Source organism: Choloepus didactylus, chromosome X, assembly GCF_015220235.1.
Source record: "Choloepus didactylus isolate mChoDid1 chromosome X, mChoDid1.pri, whole genome shotgun sequence".
Taxonomy (NCBI): domain Eukaryota; kingdom Metazoa; phylum Chordata; class Mammalia; order Pilosa; family Megalonychidae; genus Choloepus; species Choloepus didactylus.
Window position 1 is genome coordinate 16,030,694 of NC_051334.1, and position 25,913 is coordinate 16,056,606.

Below are 25,913 nucleotides of genomic sequence, written 5' to 3' on the forward strand. Positions count from 1 at the left end.
AATATCCTCATTTTCTGTGTAGGACTTACCACTTTCTAATATACTATGCATTTTATAATCTACTCAAGTTATTTTATTTATTGTATGTCTCCCTCCACTCGAATGTAAGCTCCAAAAGGGCAGGGATTTATTTATTTTGTCTGTTTTGTTCACTGCCATATCCTCAGTGCTTAGAATAGGACCTGACAGGCAGAACATCCTTGAGCATTTGTTCGATGAATGAATCAACAAACAAAAACTAGCTGATCCTTGTGATGTTTAAATTAAGATGCCCTAGAAATAAAGTAGATGCTTTTGAGAGTTCAAAACATAACATGGGCATTAGAATACAATGTAATGAACGTGCTTCAACAGTCTAGGCAGAGATTTTTCTCTGGCAAGCTAAGGAGTTCAAACAGTGCTGGACCTTATGACCTCACCAAATCTAAGATATATAATCTCATCTGTAGATATCACAGTATGTATCTCCAAAAAGGACTCATTTTAAAAATAATTGTAATACTGTTATTACACCTAAAAATTATTCATAATTCTTCATTATCATCAAATAACAAGCCAGTATTCATATTTCCCCATCCATCTTAATTACATTTGTTTGGATCAGGATCCAAATAACGTACATACATAGCAATTGGTTGATATGTCTCTTAAGTCTCTCTTTCTCTCTCTCTCTCTCTTTGGTGATTATACTAGTTGGTTGGCCCTTTAGAGTTTTCCAGTCTGGATTTTGCTGACTGCCACCCCTTAGTGTTGGGTTTTCCTGGCCCTTGTATTTTCTCTAAATTGGTATTGGTATTTTCATCCAGAAGAGCTGGTTTTTTTTTTTTTTTTTGGTGCTGTTTTTTTTTTGGGGGGGGGTAGGGAATAACATGACTTCATAGGTAGTGTTGTGTACTTCTCACAGGAGACTCCTAATATTTATCTTTCTTTTTATGATGTTAGCAGCCACAGATGGCTATTGTCTAAATGCACTAGTTCATTAGCGGTTACAAAATGGAGGTATTCTATCATTCTTTCTTTCTTAGCCAGAAAACCTCTATAGAGAGAAACCTCTCTTCTCCAACCATTCAGTTACCCTGAAGTACAGATCTATGCACATAGGAAAGTCACACTCAACACTTTCTTCTTTTCTTTTATTTCCTAGTTTTCAAAATAAGGAATTGGGTTCCTGGCATTTTCCACAAATGACCAATAAGTTTTGTTTGTTTTTTAATATCATTATGAACTCATAGATTTAAATATACTTGAGATGTTTCTATCTGTTGTTGTTTACCTTTATTGGTGCTCTAATTGTCAAGCGTCAGGCTTCTTAAAAAAGGATTATATGGATGATGCCAAGTTACCATTCAAGGTAGCAAATCTACTTTCTATGAGCACTTGAGGGGGATATATGGCGTGCCTGTTTGAATGTATTATGTCCCCCAGAAAAAGCCATATTCTTTGATGCAATCTTGTGGGGCAGGCATATTAGTGGGGATTAAGTTGGAATGTTTGGATTAGGTTGTTAGCATGGAAATGTGCCCCACCCAACTGGAGGTGATAACTCTGACGAGATATTTCCATGGAGGCGTGGCCCCACCCATTCAGGGTGGGCCTTGATCAGTGGAGCCATATAAATGAGCTGACAAACAGAAGGAACTCAGTGCAGCTGTTGGTGACATTTTGAAGAGGTGCTACAGCCAAGAGGGATGCTGAAGAAAGCACAGGAACTGCAGATGAGAGAGAGTTTGAAGATGGCTGCTGAAAGCAGACTCTTCCTCTGGAGAAGCTGAGAGAGGACAAATACCCCAAGTGCAACTAAGAGTGACATTTTTGAGGAACTGCAGCCTCGAGAGGAATGTCCTGGGAGAAAGCCATTTTGAAACTAGAACTTTGGAGCAGACGCCAGCCATGTGCCTTCCCAGCTAACAGAGGTTTACTGGACACCCTTGGCCATCCTCCAATGAAGGTACCCGATTGCTGATGTGTTACCTTGGACACTTTATGGCCTTAAGACTGTAACTGTGTAACCAAATAAACTCCTTTTATAAAAGCCAATCCATTTCCGGTGTTTTGCATTCTGGCAGCATTACCAAACTAGAACATATGGGTTGCTTTCTATTTAAATGATTTAACTAGTACAAAGATAGTACATGTTAAATTATATTTACTAAATAGTTCTACAGTAAAATTTTCTAATAGAAAAGTGAAACTGTAAAGGTGTGGCTCCTCCTCTAGAGAAGCTTAGAATCTAGTTACAGAGACTACACTAAACTAACACACCTGACAAAATTAGAGAACAGCAGAGGACAGCTTTCAGCATTCAGCCAGAGAAAATACCATGGGAGACACTGGACTTGAACTGGGTATTGAAGGAGGAACAGGATTTAGAAAGGCAGAGGTGTGAGGAATTTATTATGGGAAGGAAAATACAACATAAAGCAGAAAGTGCCATTCAGTGTGTGGCATATACATGGGATAGTGAGAGGACTTCTCACTAGAACAAAACAGGCTAAAGCATTTTTTAATCACTCATATTAGACTTAGAAGATTTAGAGTCTAATCTTAGCTTTATCACAGATTGCTGTATGACTTATGCACTTAACATCCTCAAGCTTCAATTTTCTCATTTATGAAACTAGGAAAAGACAATATTAGCTTTAATTTCTATTTCAATCTAAAATTCCAATCCTAAGCACCTAACATCTCCTATAGCTCTATTTTTCAAAAGGCTTTATTTCAAAAATTCAACATACAAGGAGACACCCTTTCCAGCTGAAAAACTAAAAATGTTCTCACCTTTAGGACAAATAAATCTTACCTTCATTCACTGTTTGCCCCATGTTATCCCTTTCTGGTGTCCCTTCCTACAGGGAGAAAAACCAATTAATGCCTCTTTTTAACATACATGTGTAGGGTAGTATTAGCAATCAGTTATAGGATCAGATCATTTTAATCTCTTTCCTTTGGATAAAAGTGATAAGAATCAAAGACACATCTAGGAAAAAAGTTTGGTGGTTCCTCAAACAGTTAAACACAACGTTACCATATGACCCAGTAATTCCACTCCCAGTCCAAGAGAAAGGAAAACATACTTTACACAAAACTTGTACATGAATGTTCATAGCAGCAGTATTCACAAAAGCCAAAAGGTGGAAATAACTCAAATGTCCATCAACTGATCAATGGATACACACAATGTGGTATACCCATACAATGGAATATGATTTGGCAATGAAAAAGGAATGCAGTAATGATACATGCTACAACATGGATGAGCTTTTGAAAATATTACATTAAGTGAAAGAAGCCCATCACAAAGGACTACATATCATCTGATTCCATTTATAGGAAACACCCAAAATAGGCAAATTCAGAGACAGAAAGTAGATTAGTAGTTGCCAGGGGCTGGAAGAATGGGGAATGGGGAGTGACTGCTAATGGTATAGGTAGAGGGTTTCTTTTTGGGGTGATGAGAATGTTCTGGAATTAGACAGTGGTGATGGCTGCACAACCTTGTGACTATACTAAAAACTACTGAATTGTATACTTTCTCAATAAGAAAATTAAATGAAAAAATAATAATAAGAGCAGACAGTAAGTGGCAGAACTGGATTCAAACGATTCCAGAAGCCCACTTCTACTACTTCATATTGCTGAGCAATGAAAGTGTCATGGCTGTGTTGGTGAAACTTGTAATACCCACAGAAGTCAAGTCTCTAACAAGACTTGTTAGAAGGTCTGGTTAATTTTGGGCCATATTTCAATTCTTCAAACTTTTCCTGCATGCCCTCAACAGCATGCCAGGCACTCTACAATAGAGACAAAAAATAGGCAGGACTCACCCTCCACGAGCTCAGTCTAGTCAGAAATAGGCATATAAACAAAACATGATATAATTACTATAAGAGGTATGTACATGGAACTACTTAATATGGCAAAAGAATATCTACACCCCCCATTACTCTGTGTGCTTGTAGTACAAACATGATGATTGTATAACTGAGGGTAATTTATTATTTAAAGAAAGCCTATGGAGAATCTGTTCATAAAGCCACCCAGACAGCCTTCTATACTTCTGACTCAACAGACTTACACTCAAGCACCGCCTCCTCACTTGTAGGTAGTAGTGTTCTGCGTGAAGGTAGAATGCAAATTAACTCTGGGTATATAAAAGAAGGTTTCACAAAGGAAGCAGCACTTGAACTGGTCCTTTAAGTATGAAAGAATTTCAATGCAAAGGGAAGGAAGGGAGAGGAATTTCAGGCTAAGGAAACAAAATGAGTAGGGGCTAAAGAGGCTCCTGCCTCCTCTTTTACCTGATTATGAAATGTTAGAGTTGCTCAGGTTCCTTCTGGGCCCTTATCTCCCACTACAGTCTCTCAGAGGCCATGGCTTCAGAAGCCATCTATATACACACTACTCACAAAGCACAACCTCCTCCTCCCAGACCCTTCCTCTGAAAGTCAGATTGGAATAACCAAGTTGATTGGCTATTTGATACCTCAGCTTGGATGTTGTCTGTCAATAAAGGACTATAGCCTAATGGCTAAAGAAATAAACAAGAAAGTAAAATATAGAGCGTGCTAAATCCAGGAAGACAGTAAAAGGGGCTGTGCTGCTATCAAGGTAGAGAGCAAAGACACTTATCAACTCTAATCAGAGAGCAAAAAGTTGTGAGTTACATTAAAATAAGTCCCATTACTATAAGAAAGGATTCAGTCCAATCAACTGAGGGATGGGTCACACATACAAGATATACCTAAGTTCCCATGTCCTTCTCTCAAATCTCTATCCCCAAACTGTGAATCCTTAATCTCAGCTGGAATCAATTTGTTCCCATTAGTTAAGCGATTTTGTAATACTGGGAGTTGTAGAAGTATGTATAGAGATGATTAAAACTGTATCTTTGAAGAAAAACTAAATAAATAAATCTATGTACCATGTTTATGAGTTGAAAAACTCAACATTCTTAAGAAGTCAATTCTCTCCAGACTGATCTATAGATTCAACAGACTGCCAATCAAAATCTTACCAATTTTTGTAGAAAATGACATCCTAATTCCAAACTTTATGTGGAAATGCAAAGGAGTTAGAATAGCTGAAACAATCTTGAAAAAGAACAAAGCCAGAGAATTTACATAAACCGATCTCAAGATTTAGTATAAAGCTACAGTAATCAAGACTCCTTATACAGGCACAAGGATAAACAAATTAGATCAGAGGAAATAGAATAGAAAGTCCACAAACAGACACCCAAATATGTGGTCAATAGATTTTCAACTAAGACACCAAAGCAATCCAATGGGAAAAATCCTTTCAAAAACATGGTCCTGGAACAAATGAATACCCATATTTTAAAAAAAGCAAAAAAAACAAACAAAAAAAAACTTCAGCTCTCACACTATTAAAATAATTCAAGATAGATCATAGATCTAAATATAAAGCTAAAATTATAAAGTTATAGAGGAAAACATTGAACAATATCTTCAAGATCTTGGGGTAGTCAAAGATTTCTTTGGATAGGCATAAAAAGCACTAACCATAGAAGAAAATATTGATAAGCTGGAATTCATCCTAATTAAATGTTCTGTTCATCCAAAAGCACTATTTAATCAAGACAGAGTGGTATTGGATAGACATATAGATCAATGAAATAGAATAGTCAGGAAAAGACTTCCTGTATGGTCAGTAGATTTTCAACAGAGGTGTCAAAGATAATTCAAAGGAGAAAGGATAGTTTTTTTCAACAAATGGTGCTGGAACATATCTATATGCAAAAACATGAACAGTGACACCTACATAAAAATTACTGAGATGGATTATAGATCTAAATATAAAACTTAAAAACATAAAATTTCTAGATGAGACTATTGAAAAAAATCATTGTAACCTTGAGTTAAGCAATGGTTTCTTATATATAGCACAAAAAGCAAGAAGCATAAAAGGAAAAATGGATAAATTGGACTTCATCGAAATTGGAAACAACAGCTCTTCAAATGACATTGTTAAGAAAATAAAGACAAGCCAGAAAATAGGAGAAAATATTTGCAAAACACATTATGTTCTGATAAGGGGCCTGTATCCAGAGGAAGGAAGGAAGGAAGGAAGGAAGGGAGGGAGGCCAAATAAAAGCATAATTGGTGGAAGGAAGGAAGGGAGGGAGGGAGACTGAATAAAAGCATAATTGGCAGAAGGAAGGGAGGGAGGCTGAATAAAAGCATAATTGGTGGAAGAGAGGGAGGGAGGAAGGAAGGAAGGAAGGAAGACCCAATAAAAGCATAATTGGCAAAAGATTTAAGCAGTCACTTCACCAAAGAAGATACTCAAATGGCCAACAAGCATGAGAACAGATTCTCAACATCATTAGTCATCAGGGAAGTACAAATTAAAACTACAATGAGATACCACCACATAAATAACTAAAAATAAAAACATTGACAATACCAAATTTTGGTTAGGTAGGTGAGGTAGAACAACTGGAACTCTCATACACTGCTGGTAGGAATATAAGTTGGTATAACTACTTTGGAAAACTGGCAGTTTTTTATACACATATACCTACAGTATACCAAATACTAAGAGTAAAAATGCTGTCATCAGGTCATAAAAATAAGAAACTCATTTATGTAACCAATTAAATGCAATATCTAGAGTATTTAAATTTTCAAACAACAGTATTTTCAAATGAATAAAAGTAGACTTTTATAACCATCTTTAAACAAATATTTCTATAGGAACAGAACTCTCAGACTTAAAGCAAATATTCTTAACTTTAAAATTAATGCTTTGACACTAAATAATTTAACTTTTATGGTCAGTTTATTTGAACACCATAATTACATGGAACTTTGAATAGGAAGTGAGATCTGGTAGGTTTGTACACGTTAGTGTGAAATAGCGATACATCCCAAAGTAATTTGGGCAAAGAATAAAAATATATTTGCAGGGACCCCCTGAGGAGCTGGGGAAAAATGTGGAAATGTTGGACATCCCCACCTAGGTTATTAACTGATATTCTCACAAACATTGAGGACTGACGATTTGGTATGCCGGGCCCTCGATCTTGGGGCTTGCCCTTATGACACTTGTTACTGCAAAGGAGAGGCTAAGCCTACTTATAATTGTGCCTAAGAGTCTCCCCCAGAGAACCTCTTTGTTGCTCAGATGTGGCCTGCTCTCTCTAGCTAAGCCAACTCAGCAGGTGAACTCACTGCTCTCCCCACTACATGGGACCTGACTCCCAGGGCTGTAAATCTCCCTAGCAATGCAGGATATGACTCCTGGGGATGAGCCTGGACGCGGCATCGTGGGACTGAGAAAATCTTCTTGACAAAAAGGGGAAGCAAAAAGGAACAAAATAAAGTTTCAGTGGCTGAGAGATTTCAAATGGAGTCGAGAGGTCACTCTGGAGGGCATTCTCAGGTACTATATAGGTATCCCTTTTTAGGTTTTAGTATATTGGAATGGCTAGAAGGAAACACTCGAAACTGTCAAACTGCAACCCAGTAGCCTTGATTCTTGAAGACAATCGTATAACTATGCAGCTTACCTGATGTGAGGGTGTGACTGTGAAAACCTTGTGGCTCACACTCCCTTTATCCAGTGTATAGATGGAGGAGTAGAAAAATGGAGACAAAAACTAAATGAAAAATAGGGTGGGATGAGGGGAAATGATTTGGGTGTTCTTTTTTACTTTTTTATTCTTATTTTTGTTCTTTTTGGTGTAAGGAAAATATTCAAAAATTGATTGGGGTGATGAACGCACAACTATATGATGGTACTGTGAACAGTTGACTGTACACCATGGATGATTGTATGGTATGTGACTATATCTCAATAAAACAGAATTTAAAAAAATATTTGGAATTAAAACAATTGACATATACTTTTGTCAGCATATATATTTGTTACTTGTGAAATAATTGCTTTCTGTTCCCTGAATAGAATAAATTAATTTAATCCTTCAACCTTCAAGAAAAAAATTAATGCTTTGGAATTCAAACCATTAATTTACAGGTAGAACCACAGATCAAGGAATAAAATAAATTCTCTACTTTTATCCCAAAATAAAAACAGGAAAGAATTTGAGATCCCTTTAGTTTGAGTTTAGCCAAATCAGATAATATCAACTCTTTTAGAGCTTGAAAACTTTTTCTTTTTAATATCACAGTCATTCAGCACCACCTTAGCAGACATATCCTCTTGTAAGACCCAAAAGCCATGTCAAATAAAGACTTAGATATATAAAAAGAATTCAAACTGTTTAGGAAATGAGCCAGGGATTCAATAGGTCCTCCCTTTCAGTCATCATGGTGTTCAAATGCAGTGAATTATTTGAAGACATCATAAAAAGTGAACTTGTGTGCACTGTGGTAATTTAAGGAATCTTTCTTGGTCATGATAAAATCAAAATCATTTGCACTAAACTCTATTCTTTCACTATAGACAAGCTTTTCTGTTTTCCCTCTTTAGCCTTGAACTTTCAATGTTTCAATACACCAATCATTTCAATGTTAAATGAAATAATTTCCCCTTAAGAGAATATAATCATGACCATGTTTTATTTCTTTTATATATATATATATATTCTATAACACCTAGAACAGTGCTAAGCACAAGGTAGTTCAAACTGAACACTTGACTGAAAATTCTATAATATCCACCAAACTTTAATTAAAAGATTTTTCCCAAATATTCTGAAATTCATAAATATCATTGAAAATCTGTTTTTACTCCTGACTCTCCCCAATATTCCTATTATCTAAATTTTATATTTGGCATAAGCAAACGTGTAAATTTTCATTCGATCTAGGCACTGTTGTAAAACTAGATGTAAGAGCAAACAATGTTTAAGCTTACTTTTAGGCAAATAAAGATTTGTGTTATAAAGTTATCACTAACTATGCAAACTAAAGCTTCAGTAATGGCTGTACAGACAAAACTGTACAGCAAAATATTACAGCCCTCTCCTTGATATAAAAATGTACAACCCTTAAAGAAAAAAGACAATTAAATCCCCTAGTGGGAGAATGGATAATTCTATTCCAAAGAAACTTTCAAATATACAAACTGCTTCTTGACCAGGCTCTCAAACTACAAGAGCTAATCCATTTAAACCAGTCAACAGAATAATCATTTTTGTTTCATTTGAACACATGACTTTATTTATAGACATTCCCATGTGTTAGGAGCTTATGCCCACAAGAGTCAACAAGACAAGGCCTCTGCCCCTGGGAGCTCCCCTGCAGGGCTCTCAGGCTGTATTTCCACCCTACATTTAGCAGCTTTCAAAGCAAGTCTTGTATAATACAAGTTGTTTACATGCCCTCTACTCTCTTCCTAGATTGTAAAGTGTTTGAGAATACATTACTCTTCCTTGTAACTCTGCCACAGCTAGCACATACCTTGCATGTAAAAAGTACTCCAACTACTGAGTGACTAAAAACTCACTATGGGTGTATACATAGGTCTGTATAGGATAATGTGAGAAAAAGATCATATAAGTGTGGAGAAAAATATAGGACACATAGTAGATTGCTAATAAGGCTTACCTGGGAGAATAAAGATGATGGTATGTGCTGGGGGGGAGGGGGCTGCATTTTATAAATGTATCCTGGGTGATATAATCCCGTGTGTCTAAGTTTGCATAAAGTAATGTAAAATTATCTTAGTGACTCTTTTTTGCATCACAGGGTGGTGGAATTTTAGGTGACCAAGTGCTTAAAGCTGTTATAAAGTATACATCATCTCCTTGATTCTTGTTTTTTTGTGTGTGTAAATTAAGGCTAATACCACCTACACTTCAAAATATAGTCAGGAAAATTAAACTAAGATAGTGTAGGTAGAGCACCTAGCACAGTATCTCAAACAAAGTGGAAGCTCAGAGACTGTTCCCTATCCCACCCCATCTGTCCCTGAGATGAGGGAATTTCAGCATTAATATTTAATATTAATTATGTTGTAAAATGGAACTATATTCCCATTTTGATTCATGAACATTAGTTGGTTATTCTCTTCCAACAAGAGATTGTTTAAAGAGATAGAAAGTCTAAGGTTAAGTCACTCTTAAATAAATATATTTATTGAGTTGATCAGACATCATTACCAGAGAAAGCAACTGCCATCTAATAATCAGCATTATCAGAAAACTTACATATATAAGTTTTATCTAGCTAAAACCAAAAGAAACTTGACATCATCCCATGCTGGGTGAGGTAATTATTCATGAACATATTATTTCAGTTAGGGTTCACTAGTTTTGAAAATAACTTTTGGCCCTTTGGTGAACCAAATTGGCCTTTGTGGACTCCTAGAAATTGGTGGGCTTTTTTTTTTTTTCTTTTTTAGACATTCACCACAAAGAGGGGGAAGGGATACAGATAAATAAAAAGAAGAAGAAAAAAATCACCTATAACCTCACCATCAAACAATACCTGCTGTTAACCATCTGGTATATATCCTTCCAATTTTTAAAAATCACATATGTAAACCCATATACAATATATATTTGAACCACTTTTAAATGTATACTTTCCAAATTCTATATATCAATAATCTTCAAACAAAATTCTGCCTTATTATAAATTCATAGAGCCAACATTTTTAGCTAAAATGAAAATTCAACAATGAATAATAAATAAATGGCTTTTAAAAGTTCATGCCTTAAAGAGAAACTCCACTATTCTCAAGATTAACACTCAGAACAAGACAAAAGTTATTGCTTATTTTGTAATCTAAAAAGTGATAAGCATCAAGGTAGATGAAAATCCATTTACTAGGATTTGAGGGTATTTTTTTTTAAGTTCAGGACTATATTCAAGTGTTAATTTTTTTAGGATGTTTAATCACCAAAACTTTTAACCATTTACTACATAATTTTTTGTCTTATACCTTGCTGTTTTCAAAGAGGATCAATAGCTCCAATATAAAAATATACTTATAAGAGAGTGGGCGTTTTTGTTTTTTTTTAATTACAAAGAGCAAATAATAATGTACTATATAGTTGAGAAAAATTTAGTACTTGGCCTGAATGATTATTCTTCTCTGGGCTTCCTAGCAGCTAAGGCAAAATGGAAAACACTTGGGTTATGTAAGTCTCCCTAGAAGATAAAAGTACATACAAGTTCAGTGGGAAAGACATACATTTTCCTAGGACTGAACACTAGGAAGAATTTGTATAGTTCTCGACGTTTTAAAGGAATACTGGCTAATTTAACAGAAACTACCTTTGACTATAATTTGAAAAAAAAAAACAATAAAGAAAAGGTTCTATTGTCCTCTGAAAACATCTTACCATGTAGCTCACTTTTATCTTTCAGTCACAATACAACTGTAGAGATTATAGAAGTTAAAGGAATAGATGATTACCATGACCTGTTGGGAAATGCTGGATAGCATCAGCTAATTCAGAGTTGAATCCTCAGAGTGCCTCAAATAAAGATATACTGCGGGAAAAAAATAAAAAATAAAAAAATAAAATACAACAACAACAACAACAACAACAAAAGATATACTGTTGGGTTAAGAACATATTTATACACTTTACATATCAGATACGCAGACAGCACAGTGATATCTTTCCAGAAAAAATTCAGGGGCCTAATATTCTTTTAGAAATAAAAACACACCTGACTTTCACAGTTGTAGTCTGCAGGGAAAACTGCAAAAAAGCTTAACTTTCCTCTCAAAATACTTTGAACCTGCTTCAGCACTTTAAGAAAGACTCAAATAAGACTCCCAAAACAGTTTTCCATGTTACATGGGAGGGAATATTTTGACATGAAAAAAATAATTAAGAGCTTTGTTTTTGCCAGCGTAAAGAGTAGAATTTATTTCACAAGATACACATATGGAATAACTCCACTGCATTTAAAACAACATATTCAAACATAAATAAGAGGGAAAAAAAAGGTTAGCACTATTTTATAGTATCTAATGTTTGGATTTCTTTTACCAAAAGACCACACTAAAATCTAGCAGTTGTTATCTAGCAGACTTTGGAAAAGCATTGCAAGTCTGGGATCTTTTACAAAACCATTTGTTTCACAGAATATATCTTGCTATGGAATTAGGCGATAAGAGATCAAGAAATGGTTTGAAAAGTACTGCATTTTTAAAAATCATTTTCTCAATACCATTAAAACCATTAAACAATGAAAATAATGATTAATGGTGGAATTACTAAGCCTAAAACTCCTATTGCTCTTATCTAATTCTGGAGAAAATCCTACAATTTGTTGAGGGAAAAAGTTTTAAAGGACTATTTAGCAAACTAATAGGTCTATAATTCTAAAATCTCAGGCCCTTCCATTTTTTGTTTTTGAAGATAAAAAGCTACACCTTGAGTCACTAATTAGAGACAATGAACTGAAGTAAATAAGGGTAAATATTTTGACAAGGACAGGAACTAAACAAGTCTGACAGCAAGAAATTTCCCAGGGCCCTTTTCAACTTTAGTCCATTGGTCAGATGTTGTAAAATAAATGGAGTCATAGAATCTCAACCTAAAAGAGCTAAGAATCAACAAAATACAGATGTAAAGCTAAAATAAATTTGTTCCCACACCAAGAGTAAGGTTTGCTGCCGTATTTCCCAGAGAGAAGTCCTACAGGAGGGAATAATGTCCCAATGTAAGCATTCATTACTAGACTTGTTCAATGAACTTCCCATTGGAGAGATATTAAAATCCAATTTTTCTGGAAGGAGTAAAGTGCTTATAAAGGGATTTGAGACAGCATCTGAATTTTTATTAGTGTAGAAAAGGTTCTCAATAGATATTTATCAGACTATCGTTTTCCTGATGACCAGGGTTATAGTAATAAACATTAATACATCAATGCACCAAACTATCAACACATCACATTCATAATATGCAGAAAAGAGTTGCTGGGATACCTCACTTTCTGCAATCTGGCCTCTACCCTTCTTCTTCTCCTATAACTGTTTTCCAAGACCCCAATTACCTCTCAGTCATCAAACCCCATTTCAGTGTTCCAGTCCTCATTCTCCTTGACACTTCAGGAGCCCTTTGTGATAGGTGTCTCCTCATTCCAGACACTCTTCTCCTCTCTTGGCCTCACACACACATTATTCCCTGGTTGCCCTACCTTTATTTATCCTTCTGTGTTACTTCCTCCTTCTGTCATAGCCATTGATCTTCTCTAGCTACTCAGTCTCTTCCTTGAGATTCCAGAGTCTAGAAGAATCTCATTCAATTCCATGGCGGATGCAACACCCTTCTGCAAAAGACTCCTAAATGGGCATCTCTAGCCCCATCCTCTCTCCAAAATTTCTAGTCTAGCCAATCATCAGTGGCTTCACAACCAGCTCACATATTAAAAAACAAAAACAAAAACAACTCCTTTGCCCTCCAAAATGAGCTCCTCTTCCTCTGCTTCCTATTTTAATTGGCATTACAAATTCCCATCTTTCTGAATTAGAAGTCATCTTTGACTTCCCTCCTCCTTTGTCCAATATCTTATCAGTTACTAAGTTCTACCGATGCTTTAAGATCAGAAACATAGTAATGAAAGAAAAATGATTCAAACTTAGGTTTGACAGATGCCAAAAGACATGGCTCCAATATAATGTACATGCTATGAAAGGGAGAAGTAAGGAGATTACCCTATAATGCACCATGCACCCTGAACCAGATGGATCCATGAGGGCAGTAAAAATGAGGTGATGAAACCAGGGGTCTAACAATAGCAATATCTACAGAGGTAATAATAATACTAAGAGCTGTCACTTACTGAGCTCTTCCTAAGTGTCTGGAACCCTACTAAGGCCTTTATATACGTTTTTCTTATCTAAAGTTTATTATAAGCCTGGAAGGTAGATGCTGTTATTAGTGTCTATTAATGTCCATTTGGAAGTTAAGGATATTGAGGTTCAAAGATCTGCCCAAGGTCATCCAGCTAGATTTGAACCTAGGTTCATGAATGCTTAATCTTTATGCTAAAATTGCCTCTGTTGCAATTAGATTATTTTGTGATTATCTCCCCTGCTAGACAGTAAGCTCCTGGGAGCAGTATCATGTCTGGTTCATCTTTGTATCCTCGAGAATAACTAGCCCAGCATCTATCACATACTAGGGCCCTCCAAATGTTTGTTGAATGTGTAAATAAGTACCTACTAAGCTACAGGCTACTTGTATTTAAACCAAATAGACCCAGAACACTGTGTTTTAAAAACAATATTTGGTGACATTTTTTTCTGGCTGTCATTGTCATTCTTCTCTGTTCTTTCCTACAATTTCTAATCTGCTGCTTAATTTACACAAAAGTCTAGGTCAACGGACCAAGAAGAAAATCCTGTTAGATATGAGAGAGCTCCCCAGACCCATCTCCACCTTCCCACAAGCGGATAGATCTTTATTCTTTTTTACCCTAAGTTTGATCTCTTTCTAGGATGTTTGAGAGCTCAAAAAGACAGGCTCAGTATAAGTGGGTTACTATTATATGCAGTTTTTTCCCAGGAGAAGGAACAATTAGGAACATATGCTGCGCTAGAATTCAGTTTATAAATTCCAATTATATAACAATTGGGGCTAAAACACAAGCTTTAAGCCAATTCTCATAAAGAAAAGGGAAAGGCAGTCCCTACTCACAAAATAATCTAATTGCAAAAATAATTCATTTATCCCCTTGAGTATAACAACAGTATAAGACGTTTCAAGGCTAAGAGTTCACAGTGTTTGCTGGTAGTTTTAAAGGAAATGTTGTAATAAGTGGTGGAAGTCATACATACACATAATTTACCAGAGACTATTAATGAAATAGCACAGGTAGAAAAGATTTTTATTTTTATTTTTTAGTCTATCTTGTTACAGACATGTTTTTAGATTTCAACAACAAAACAAAAAAGTTCTTCTTTACTGTTCAGTCAATATGCAAGAGGCTGATTGGGAAAGTATGAGTTAACTGCATAGAACAACATCTTTAAGTTTTTCATTTTGATATGAAAATAGTTGATTACTTTATTTCAAGAAGCACTTCACATCTGTATCTAAATGCAAAACTACATATTGATTTAAATCAAATAGATCACAGTCATACATTTTTCTTTGACAAAGAGATGCTGGTTCCTTTTACCTAAAATTTTGCTTCTAGTAATGGTGATTATTGTAATATAGGACAGAAAAAGTGCTTGCTGAATTATACATGATTCATCACTTTAAGATTTTTCAAGTATCTAATTAACACAAGTAAATAATCAAATTTTCCATTTTATGGCATAACTATAAAGGTAATCAGATGTAAGGAAAATGTTCAGAGATAGATTGTAGTGATGAACGCATAACTATGTTATCATACTGTGGACAGTGGATTGTATATCATGGATGATTGTATGGTGTGTGAATGTATTTCAATAAAACTGAATTTAATAAAAAAAATTAAGGCAAAAAAAAAAATAAATAAATAAATAAATAAAGGTAATCAGAAAAAAAACACTAAATTCTAGTACTATAATTACCCTAAAAAATAAAATTCCATCTCTGAATTGTGACTAATCAATATTAAGAATAAACTTTTTTTTGGTAGTAAGGATTTATCAAATCAAGTCTTCTTTGGAAGAAATTAAGATTTCTGGAGGAGCAATTTTAATTATGGTTTTGTAATATCTACCCCAGCAAACAGAAATTAATCTTGCTCTGTGTCAAAACAAACCCCCAAAAAAGACTTAACTATTTTCAAGAATTTTTAATTGAAGTTATCTAAAAATTTATAACCTACAAGTTAAAACAATTAATCATTTATAATTTTTAAATGATTTATGTGAAAGCTATGTATTTAGTTAAGTACGTTATATGAGAAAACAGATAAATGAAATACAAGCCAAGGGTTGCCAAAATCCCTATATAGTTATAAATTCCTAAAGCTTTAAAATACAGCCACAGGCTAATTGTCCAAAGACCTGCTGCCCACCTTTTGTGGAGGACTGGAGTTAATGGTAAGGCATGTCAATTTACTACAGGCAGCTCATGGTGTGACATTTTGACAAAGGAACTGGGTCAGGTTTCAGCCTGTTCCTATTATCACAGCAGTCTGGATTTATGGTTTCTAACACCAGCACTACAAAAAATAATGGAAATGATGACAACAGCAATCCCTGCTAGACAACAGACTACAAAAAAGCTGCAATAAACCACAATCTGAAGTGCCCAGAAAGCTCAACATCCCTGACAATACTTCAAACATGAGGCAGGTGTCAGCAAATTACCTATTTAAATATTTCTTACAACCTCTCAAAATCTCAACATGATAATCTCAAGTCAGTTTCTAAAGTAATCTAAATCCAAGCCATGTGTAAATGTACTTACCATTAATGAGTACTACATTAATTCTTTCAATGACCATCAATGACAACGTGCTTCATTCGAACAGACTTATGAAACTCTAACAAGTTAATAAAAAATTAGATAACATTGATTATATTACTTTTCTAATAATTTTAAAGTATATTGAAAAAATATTCCAAATAAAATACTTTTTAAAATCTTTCAAAAGAAAATAAAGACATACCAGTTGGGCACATTTCCAACTGTATTTAGAGAGGCAAGAGAACTGAAGGGAAGAAACATCTGATTCGCTGCTTAATGTAAAACTAAATATATAATCAAAATCTTAAACCAGCTAAAACTGATGAAAGGTAGAAAAGGTGACCAAATGTTAACAAACAAACAAAAAAAAAAGAACACTGACAATACACACACTTTAAAAACTATATCAAGGCTACAAGGTAGATACCAAACAAATGGAGCTGTTTTGTATCTGTCATTCAACACCAGTTAATCCTTATGGGAAACAGGTAGAGAAAATTCAAACGTGTATTCTAAAAACAAGAAGCAAAGAGTCCCACCAGCTTTTCCCTGGGAAAAGAAAGCACTCTCAATGCATGCCCTATAATTGCAATATATCTGTCCCTTCCAAAGTTTACAATGGCACGTAACCACAAGAGGTGGGCATTCTCTTTCCGCTCTTAGAACAATTTGCTCCTATAAACTTAGGAAGAGGTAGAGCCACAGCCATAAACACAGGTCACAAGTAATAGGTAGTCAAAAGCTCTCTATCTTCAAACGTTTCCCAGCTCTTTCCTCATAGGAAGACTCAAGAAGCTGCTGCTGCTTTTTTTTTTTTTTTTTTTTTAACACATTGATTAAATAAGAAATTAATCTAGCCTAGGACAGATGAGCATGAAATAAAGCTGAATGGCATGGCACCATCACATAAACTGTCGTAGCAGCTGCGAATCTTTTACTTTTAGCTCTATTTCTTATTTTAAAACCTTTCCACCACATGCCCCCAAAAAATGAAAGAAAGAGGAAAGTTTAGGAACATATGTTTAGTAGAAATCACAATATAAAAGTCACCAGTGTTATTATTTCTAAGGTGGCCAAGTTTTACTTATACATAAAGACAACATAAAGACAAAATAAGCAAAATGCCTTACTCATGAAAACCAAAGAACATATGCACATTTTCAAAACTTAGATGGTTTCTGAAATTTTTCAAGTTATCTCACTTTAAGAACCACCACCTCTGCTATCTTTTAAAAACTGAGATGTTATCACTATGGTAAAGGCATTTCTATGCTTAGAATAGCCAAAGCCCAAGCTAGTTAGAGCCTGGAGAATTTACCACCAAAATATACCAGCCAATTTTAATCTAATATAAATGACAGTGCTTCCTTTAATCCATTTCCCCAAGACAAAGGGATCCTACAGATCCCTTCCCCCAAACCAGGGAAAGGTAAACTCTCAAAATCACCAAAATTTGTCACTTCAAATTCTAAGGTATTATGAAGGGTTGTTCTTAGACATTAATAATGTTCCTAAAATTCTTAGGGGTGCTTTGCTCACTCCAAACCACAGAACATCTGCTGGCAACACCAGATCAGTCTTTACACCATAGCCTCATGGCTCTAACATGGATAGCTGGCAGAGCTCAGTTTGTTCAGATCATGTATATCCTAAAAAACAGAAATATAACTATGAGGAGGCAATGAGACTCCTAGGGGAGGGTAACTAATAGAGATGACCTCAGATTTCCTTTCACAACTGGAATGAAAATGGAGTTGGCACAGAGGGGGGAAAAGGTGGCAGATAGAGTTGTATATGGCGAAAAAGGACTAAAAGTGACTCATAACTCAATTAGAGGATCTCTTGTGTCCACCAGTGTTCCAGTTACTAAAGTTACAATAATAATTTCTATTAACCCAAAGAGAGGGACGGTAAAATACTGAAGTGAAATTTTCCTCTTCCCTTCTCTCCCCTCTCCCCTACGAGTATGGAGACATTGGGAGTTGGATATTCCTTGAATGGAACAAGGTGATACATCAACTCATTCAAAAGACTTGATATTTACTCAGTCTTTTCAAGGCACTTTACCATCATCAATTATTTCTCAGTGACGCAGCACAGGATTACCCTGACCATTTCACTGACACCAACAGACACCAACAGCAAAGGGAACAGGGGCAGGAAGAGGGGCGATAGGAAGCATCTGGGAGGAACAGGCAGGCAGCTAAAAAGGAACAAACCCAAAAGAAAATGAGAGTCACATCTGGCTTATAGTTGACCATCATAACCCTTGTTATTTTTACGCACGAAGAGATTTCTGAAATATTTTGAAAAAAAAAGAAAGTGCCCTAAAATATCAGTTAAAAATTCAGTTCCAGTCTAAAATACATGGTCATAGGAAGTGAAGTTGCTTAGCATTAAAAAAAAAAAAAAAGGCCACTCTCCAGAGCACATACTGATTTCAACTTGTACCAGTAACTCATTTTTTCCTTTTAGGCTAACCAACATGTTTATCTGCTTGACCCAGAAAATAATCCCTCATAAAAATGTATAATTTTCCATAATCATAACAAAAAAGTACAAAGTTAGCATCACACAAGTCAGAAATAATTCAGTTACACCTAGAATTTTGTTCAGAGAATAATGACAAAAATACTGACTCCTTGAGTTTGCCCATTAAATAAAAGGAATACTTGTTCCACATTCATAATGATTTTCTTAGCTAGACTCTTGAAATTTTCAGGAATAAACTACTGGTGGGAAGCCTTAAACACTCAGAAACTAGCACTGTGCCCAGAACTTAGTAGGCTCTGAATAAATGTTGACTGAACTGAACTCCATATCACAGATAACATAAGCACCTAATAAAGATGTGGAGATTGAACAATAAATCACAAAGACTGAGCAACTGACTCATGAGAAAAACTGACACCACCTCTTTAAGACTGTCTCCAATGTTCTTCGCACATATTATGGTACTATCAGCTTTAAAGCATCCTTACACATAGTTCAATTACATTAATTTTTTTCCCCCAAAATACAACTTCCAAAGCAAATCAAGTTCTTCAGGGGAAACAGATATACCACCCTTAAGAAGCTTATAAGGTTGCATGACATATGTGAAGTTTATTCAAAATTTTTTATGCCTTTTTAAATGGTGTTTGACTATGTGTTGTTAATTCTATCAGACTGTTTTGAAGGTTATGGATAAAGCTATGGCAAAACATATACAAGGTATCAAGTGAGTGCTCATAAATTCACTCCTTTCTCAAAATCCCAATTGGACTCATTTCCAAAAGCTTATTTTCACATTCTTCCCAATAAATACAGCAAACCACCAACAGCTTGAAAGAACATTCGTCCTTGGAAACCTTATTTAATGAGTAAATAAGAAAAAAGAATAGCAAGGAAGGCAAAACTGTCATTACTGAAGAACATTCCCCAGCACTGTTACGGAAAAATAAACTAAAAGTGTGTCTATGAATTATTGTTGTGGTACCTTGTCACAGGAAGTTGCACTCCATAAACGGTATACATCTTTTTATAACACAGCTTTTCCCCAAAACAGAAACATGAATAGCTCTGGAGGCATTAAAAATGCAGCAACATCTACAGTTGCTTGGGAAAAGAAACTATTCCCAATAATTTTGTAAATCCTATGCTCAGAAGCAAGTTAATTACTTCCCTGCCTCGGTCCCACCCCCCACCCCCGCCCCACTAACGGACCTATTCCCTTTCTAGAAATGTCCTCAAGTCACCCTACAAGTAAGTCATAAAATGTTAATTTTCTAATTCTTCAAAATACAGGCAAATTTTAAAGTGTAATCACACTCTGTAACATGGCAGATGCTTTGCAACCTTTTAAAAATTTACGATAAACCTAAATGGGAACTTGCAAATAAAAACCTGTACTGCCCGAACATTAAAAAGAAGAAGAAACCAAACAAGCGAGCTACACAGTTCACCACTTGAAACGATGTATAACCTTAAGGCGCAAAATCTACAAAATTCGCTAGCCGTTCTACCACTGGTTCTCCATACTCGGATAAGCACAACCACGAACAGGGGGAAAAGTGAGAAAGGTAAGGAACCATTTCGGGGCTGTTTCTAAATAAGGCAGCGATGGTCCTCAGTGGCTGTCTAGCCTCCAGGGAACGGCGCCGCCACCGCCGCCGCCGCCTTGCGGCTCCTCAGGAGAGTTGGAGACCCTCGTCACCCCTGCGGGGAGAGCCCTCCCCTCAGGGCGAGTCCCCGGCCCCCCACCCCAGGTGCCCCGGACGCGAGGCCTGGGGCGCACCTGGCACCGGTATCCGCGCCCCGCCACTAGCGCATCCTTCCGGGCTGACGTTTCTCTCCCAAACTCCGAAAGTTTACCTCACAAGTCCCCGGAAGGAGCCCAGGGCGGTCTCAACCCAGACCACGCGAAGTCATTCCTGCTCCCCACCCCCGGCACGCGAAACTCGCGGGCCGCCCATCCGCGCCACGGCCCCTACCCGGTCCCAGCCCCGAGGATGAGGCGGATGCGCGGCAGGGCGCTGTCCGCGCTGAGGAGAAGGACGCCGCTTGGGGACAACCGCCGGGCTCCCGAACGCCGCGGGCGCAATGGGCCCGCGCCCGGCGACAGGGGCCCCGGGAGAACAGGAGGGGTGGCGCGAGAACGGCCTCGGGGAGCCCGCGGAGAGCGCTACATGGGGCAGGGAAGCCGCGGCCTTGGGGATGGGAGAAGAGGGCGTGGGGCCGAGCTGAAGCGAGACCCCCGCGGGACGGTGAGGGGGCGTTCCTCGAGCTGGACGCGCCGCCGAGAGCTCCCCTCCGCCCGCCCACGGTCAACGGCCGGGACCCGGACGCCACAACTCCGCCTCCCCAGTTCCTCCCGGAGCCCGGAGTCGCCACGCACCTCGGGTCTCGTCGGCCAAAGACGCAAAATTCTCTCACACTAGTCCCGCGAGCCGGCAACGGACTTCACACCGCCGCCGCCATGTTTGAGAAGCCGCGCGCGGAGACGCGCATGCCCCGCAACCGCCGCCGCCGCCCCGCCCCCCGGCCCGACCAGCCCGCGTGCCTTGCGGTTGTCCGTCACACACCTTAAGACCGCCGCCGCGAGCATAGCTGGGAGCCGGAAGCGCTCGGCAGCTCTGTGACTGCTGCAGACGCTTTCGGGCGTCTCAGGGCGCGGATGATAGGAGACTGCGAGCCCGGGAAAGCCCTGGGCAGTTTTTTAGAGTAAGGGCTTCAGTAATTTCACATTAAAACAGAAATATGGGAAGCCCTCCAAAAAAGCTAGTCGCAGACCTTGCACCCAAGACCGCCCAAGTGGAATACTGGGGTCCGCGTCAAGTGTCCATCCCAGGAACTCGCTCCCCTTCTCTGTAGCCTTCGCTTCCCGGTCACCGCCCATCCTGACCACGCATCCGAAGAGCAGCCACTGCCCTAGAACTCAGGCAAGTTCGAGGAGCAGGGGAGAAGCAGCTGGTTAAAGCAGCTCCAGCAAAGCCACTCCTAAGCGTGTTGCAGCATATTTCTTGAAACAGCTTTTTTTCCCATAGTTTTGTGCCACACATTCCACTCCAAGTTCCACTTTCTGGATTTAGTTGTTCCTTTAAACCCAGACTTGAGCTAACGGGAACTACAGATTAACCCCTTGGGGGCTGAGGGGCATAATTTGCTCACTTACCTGAGGGTGCTTGGGAGAGTCCTCGAGAATCCGTTTCGGGGTTCCTTCTGCCCGATCCACTCGCCCAGAGCGGAGCCCGTTGCGCAGGTGGAGGTTGCACCGAGGAGGGAGGGGCTGCAAACATAGCCTTAAAACGGCCCACGAATCTCTGAGCACAAAAAGTAGCAAACAGAAAACGGGAGAAAACATCCCATCCTTTGCTGGGAGGTTGAGTATAAGTGGATTTAAGACTTCTGTCTTAATACAATGCTTATGCTAGCCAAAAGTAAACCATTGCCCGGCCTTCTCTTTCTACAACACTTTTAAAAGCTGGATGTAGGTTTTGCATCCTTGATCGCCTTAACTTATATATAGTGCATGATGTGCTTTTTAAATCATAATTCAGAAACCAGAAACTAAAACAGAAAACAAAAAAACCCCGAGAACATAGCCAATTTCTACAATACAGAGTGAAGTTAGTTATTTCCATAGGAAACTTTTGCCTTAGTAAGCTGCAACTTCTGCAGTAGTTAGTGGTTTTTTATTGTATCTGAACATTGGTGAACAGTGCAAAAGCAAATTGTTCTGATTATTCATGAATCCTTTAAAAATGTATAAATAAATGTTAATGGAAAATTCAAGTAGACTTTAAGGTGAAAATAGAAAAACTAAGCCGATAATAGGCAAATATTAAAAAAGAGATTTGACCATATCATCTGTATAATACATACCACAGAGCACGGAATGTTGAAATGGTCTAAGATGAAGGTTCAAACACTTAAAAAGCAGAAGATACTGTTTTAATGTCCCATCTGCTAAAACAAATACCATACAATGGGTCGGCTCACAGTTTCAGAAGCTAGAAGGCTTGCTTCCTCCCACCATTGGGATCTTCTGGCTGCCTGGCAATCTTTGGGGTTCTTTGGCTTTTCAGTCACATGCCAATGCATATAGTGTCATCTTCTATTTTCTCTTCCAAGTTCCATTGACTTCTAGCTTCTGACTGTTCTGTGTCCAATTTCCTTTGCTTGTAAGGACTTCACCCACATTGGATTAAGGCCCACCCTCATTCAGTTTGGGCATACCTTCACTGATAACATTTTCAAAAGTCTTATTGACAAATGGGTTTACATCCACAGGACCAGGGCTTGGGACCTCAACATGCCTTTTGTGGGGAAATGATTCAATCCCCAACAAATATCTCCAACAGTAAGAAATTAAGCAGAGGTTTAATCTAAGCAAACCTTTAGTATAGGCAACAGCAGGGCTGGGGAGACTTAAATTCTTAATTAGAGGTCACTGTCTTTTTAATCTTAATGCAATGAAAATATTTGAAATATTCATCTCTACATTCTGTATATGAAAGATTTGGGTTATCGTTTGTACCCCTTTTTACATATATGTACCCTTTATTAAATTGTAGGAATACCTTGCTTGCTAAATTGCCTGTGTCCCTGATGCCTCATCTACTTCCCATATTTCTGTTTTTAATGTGAAATTACTGAAGCCCTTACTCTAAAAATGTAATCTGCATTATTTCTATAAGAACAGTATCTTCTCAGTAACTATATTCACCAAAGCATTTATAAAGTGACTCTGTTATGTTAAAAGAATTATTGGTTATAATAGCTACCATTTACTGAGCACCTACCAACTGTGAGAATCATGCTAGTGTCTTGAGATATATGATTTCCAATATTCACAATGTTCCTATGAGGCAGGTATTCTTATTCCCCTTTTGTAGATGAGGAAATTGAATATTACATAGCAAATAAATGGCAGAGTTAGTTTTTGAACATATATGCGAACCTTTCCTAACTATTTCTTCCTTTCCTGTTGTGGTGGATTGAAGCTGTATATACCCCAGAAAAACATTCATTCCTGTGGGTGTGAACCCATTGTAAGTAGGACCTTTTGATGAGGCTACTTCAGTTAAGGTGTGACCCACCTCATTCATGATGGGTCTGAATCCCATTACTGGAGTCCTTTATAAACGAATACAGAGACAGCCAAGGAAGCAAGAAGCTGAAAACAAAGAAACCTTGACACCTTCCATCGTGTCAAACATTTTTCCATGTACCCATGTAAAATAATATTGTATAACTAGATGAGTGGAGTTGCAATTGACTGGTCGACATTTCATTAAAACATTAATTAATTTTGCTTTTACAGTTTTTGTGTTGGCTCATCTCCACATGTGCCTTGCCATGTTACGGAGGAGCCAAGGATCACCAGCAGCCTGTCTTTGGGAAGAAAGCATTGCCTTGATATGGACATTTTCTCAACCTCAAACTGTAAGCTAATAAATTCCCATTGGTTAAGCCAACCCATTTCATGGTATCTGCTTTGAGCAGCCTAGGAAACTAAAACACTTGTGATCATTCATACGCTTTTATCACACACACCACACATATAAACATTCGATAACTCTTGTACTTACTAATACTTTGCTTTTCCCCCTTTGCCAAAATAAATTTGAGACTGCTTTTTAATAATTGTAGAATAGGTCAGAACAGCACTATTTCTTTTACATTACATGGCAGTGTCTTGCATATAGGAGAAATTTGGTAAATATTTGTTGGATGAGTGAATGAATGAATGAATACCTATTAAGATGTTCAATTATTTTTGCCTAGAGAACATGTAAATAAAGGGATCTTTTGGACTGAAAGAGTAAAAGCTAAGGCTGGTAATATCCAAATTTTTGTGATTTATTTTACAAGCCTTAGATTTGCTCCTATAGTTCTCCTGATTCAACCTAAAATCTGTGACAACCTTAAAGAAGATATGCCACCCACCCAGTCCCACTCCAATGCAAAATACTCCTGTATCTGAAATGTGTTTGATTACTTCCTTTTGTTCCTTTCTTTTGAGTTAAATATTAGTCAATGATTATCTTCTTTCTTAGATAAGCAAGTTTAATCTAGATTTCCATTTACATACATACTTATTTAAAGACAATACTATTTGTCTAGGTAAAGTTAAAGTTTTAGGATGATTAGTGGAGGAAGGCTCCCTCTAGTTTTCCCACTTCTTGAGCTCCTTTCACCCTAAAACACAGAAGCCTAGTAATGGCAGAGACTAGAGATCCAAGGTGTTCCTGGTTGATTTCACCATTCATATTTTTCACTTTAGTAAAAAAAAAAATCCATCTAGTAGGTATAAATAACTGATTGATTAATTAAAATAGAAGCTGGATCTACAAATACCCTGATTCTTTTTTCTTACAAACTGCCCTTTTTTTTTTTTCACCATTAAACCAAGAGCACACAGCAATAAAATTTAAATTATTGTTGGTTACAGTAAACCTTTTTTCCTAACCTCAAACTAATAATTTGCCTGAAAAAATATGAAGAGGAAAGCCTATGATATTAAGAAAGAAACGCTATTCTACCAGGAAGGCAATGTATTTTAGGAAAGTAGGACATGGCTATGTCAGGAGATCTGAGCTCTTAGCTTGAATCTCAAGTCTATCATCAGCTAACTAACTGTGTTTCTTTATAATCTTTCCATGCCTCAGCTTTTGTCATCTTTAAAATGGGGATAATAAAATCTGCCACACTTATTTCACAGGTGAGAAAGTGCTATTTGAATCTATCAGAAAACCACCTGGTCTTTCTTTAGTGAATCTCCATACATTTTTTTCCACATAAATTAGTCTTTTACCAATAAAATGTATGAGAGCTAAGCTGACTTTGGCAAAGCCCAGTATTTCATGTGCTGTAACTGTTATAACCTCAAAGAATGTTATATACTATACTTAGCCACTATTATGTTCACTTAGCCCTTCATTTAAATCCGAAACATTTATTGTATGCCTGTTGTGTACCCCTCTGCTAGAGGTGGGGATACCAAGGTGAATAAAACAATTTGAATACTCAAGGAGTTTACACCCAGTGCAAAGAGGCAAAAGAGGATGGATGTATGTATGTATGGATAGATGGATAGATAGATAGATAAGATAGATATGATAAGATA

The 25,913-nt window shown here is 37.3% G+C and overlaps 1 protein-coding gene across 1 annotated transcript in view; it reads right to left on the reverse strand.

Annotated features, from left to right (window-relative positions):
* The window catches only part of LOC119523332 (sex comb on midleg-like protein 2), a 114,732-nt gene extending 93,477 nt beyond the window's left edge, over positions 1-21,255 (reverse strand). The window contains exons 1-3 of the mRNA XM_037822100.1: positions 21,180-21,255; positions 11,350-11,426; positions 2,801-2,846 (exon numbers count right to left, since the gene is read on the reverse strand). Of these exons, the coding sequence (XP_037678028.1) occupies positions 2,801-2,846; positions 11,350-11,379 (76 nt within the window). The 5' untranslated portion in view covers positions 11,380-11,426; positions 21,180-21,255. The remainder of the gene's footprint in view (positions 1-2,800; positions 2,847-11,349; positions 11,427-21,179) is intronic.
* Positions 21,256-25,913: the final 4,658 nt, after the last annotated feature.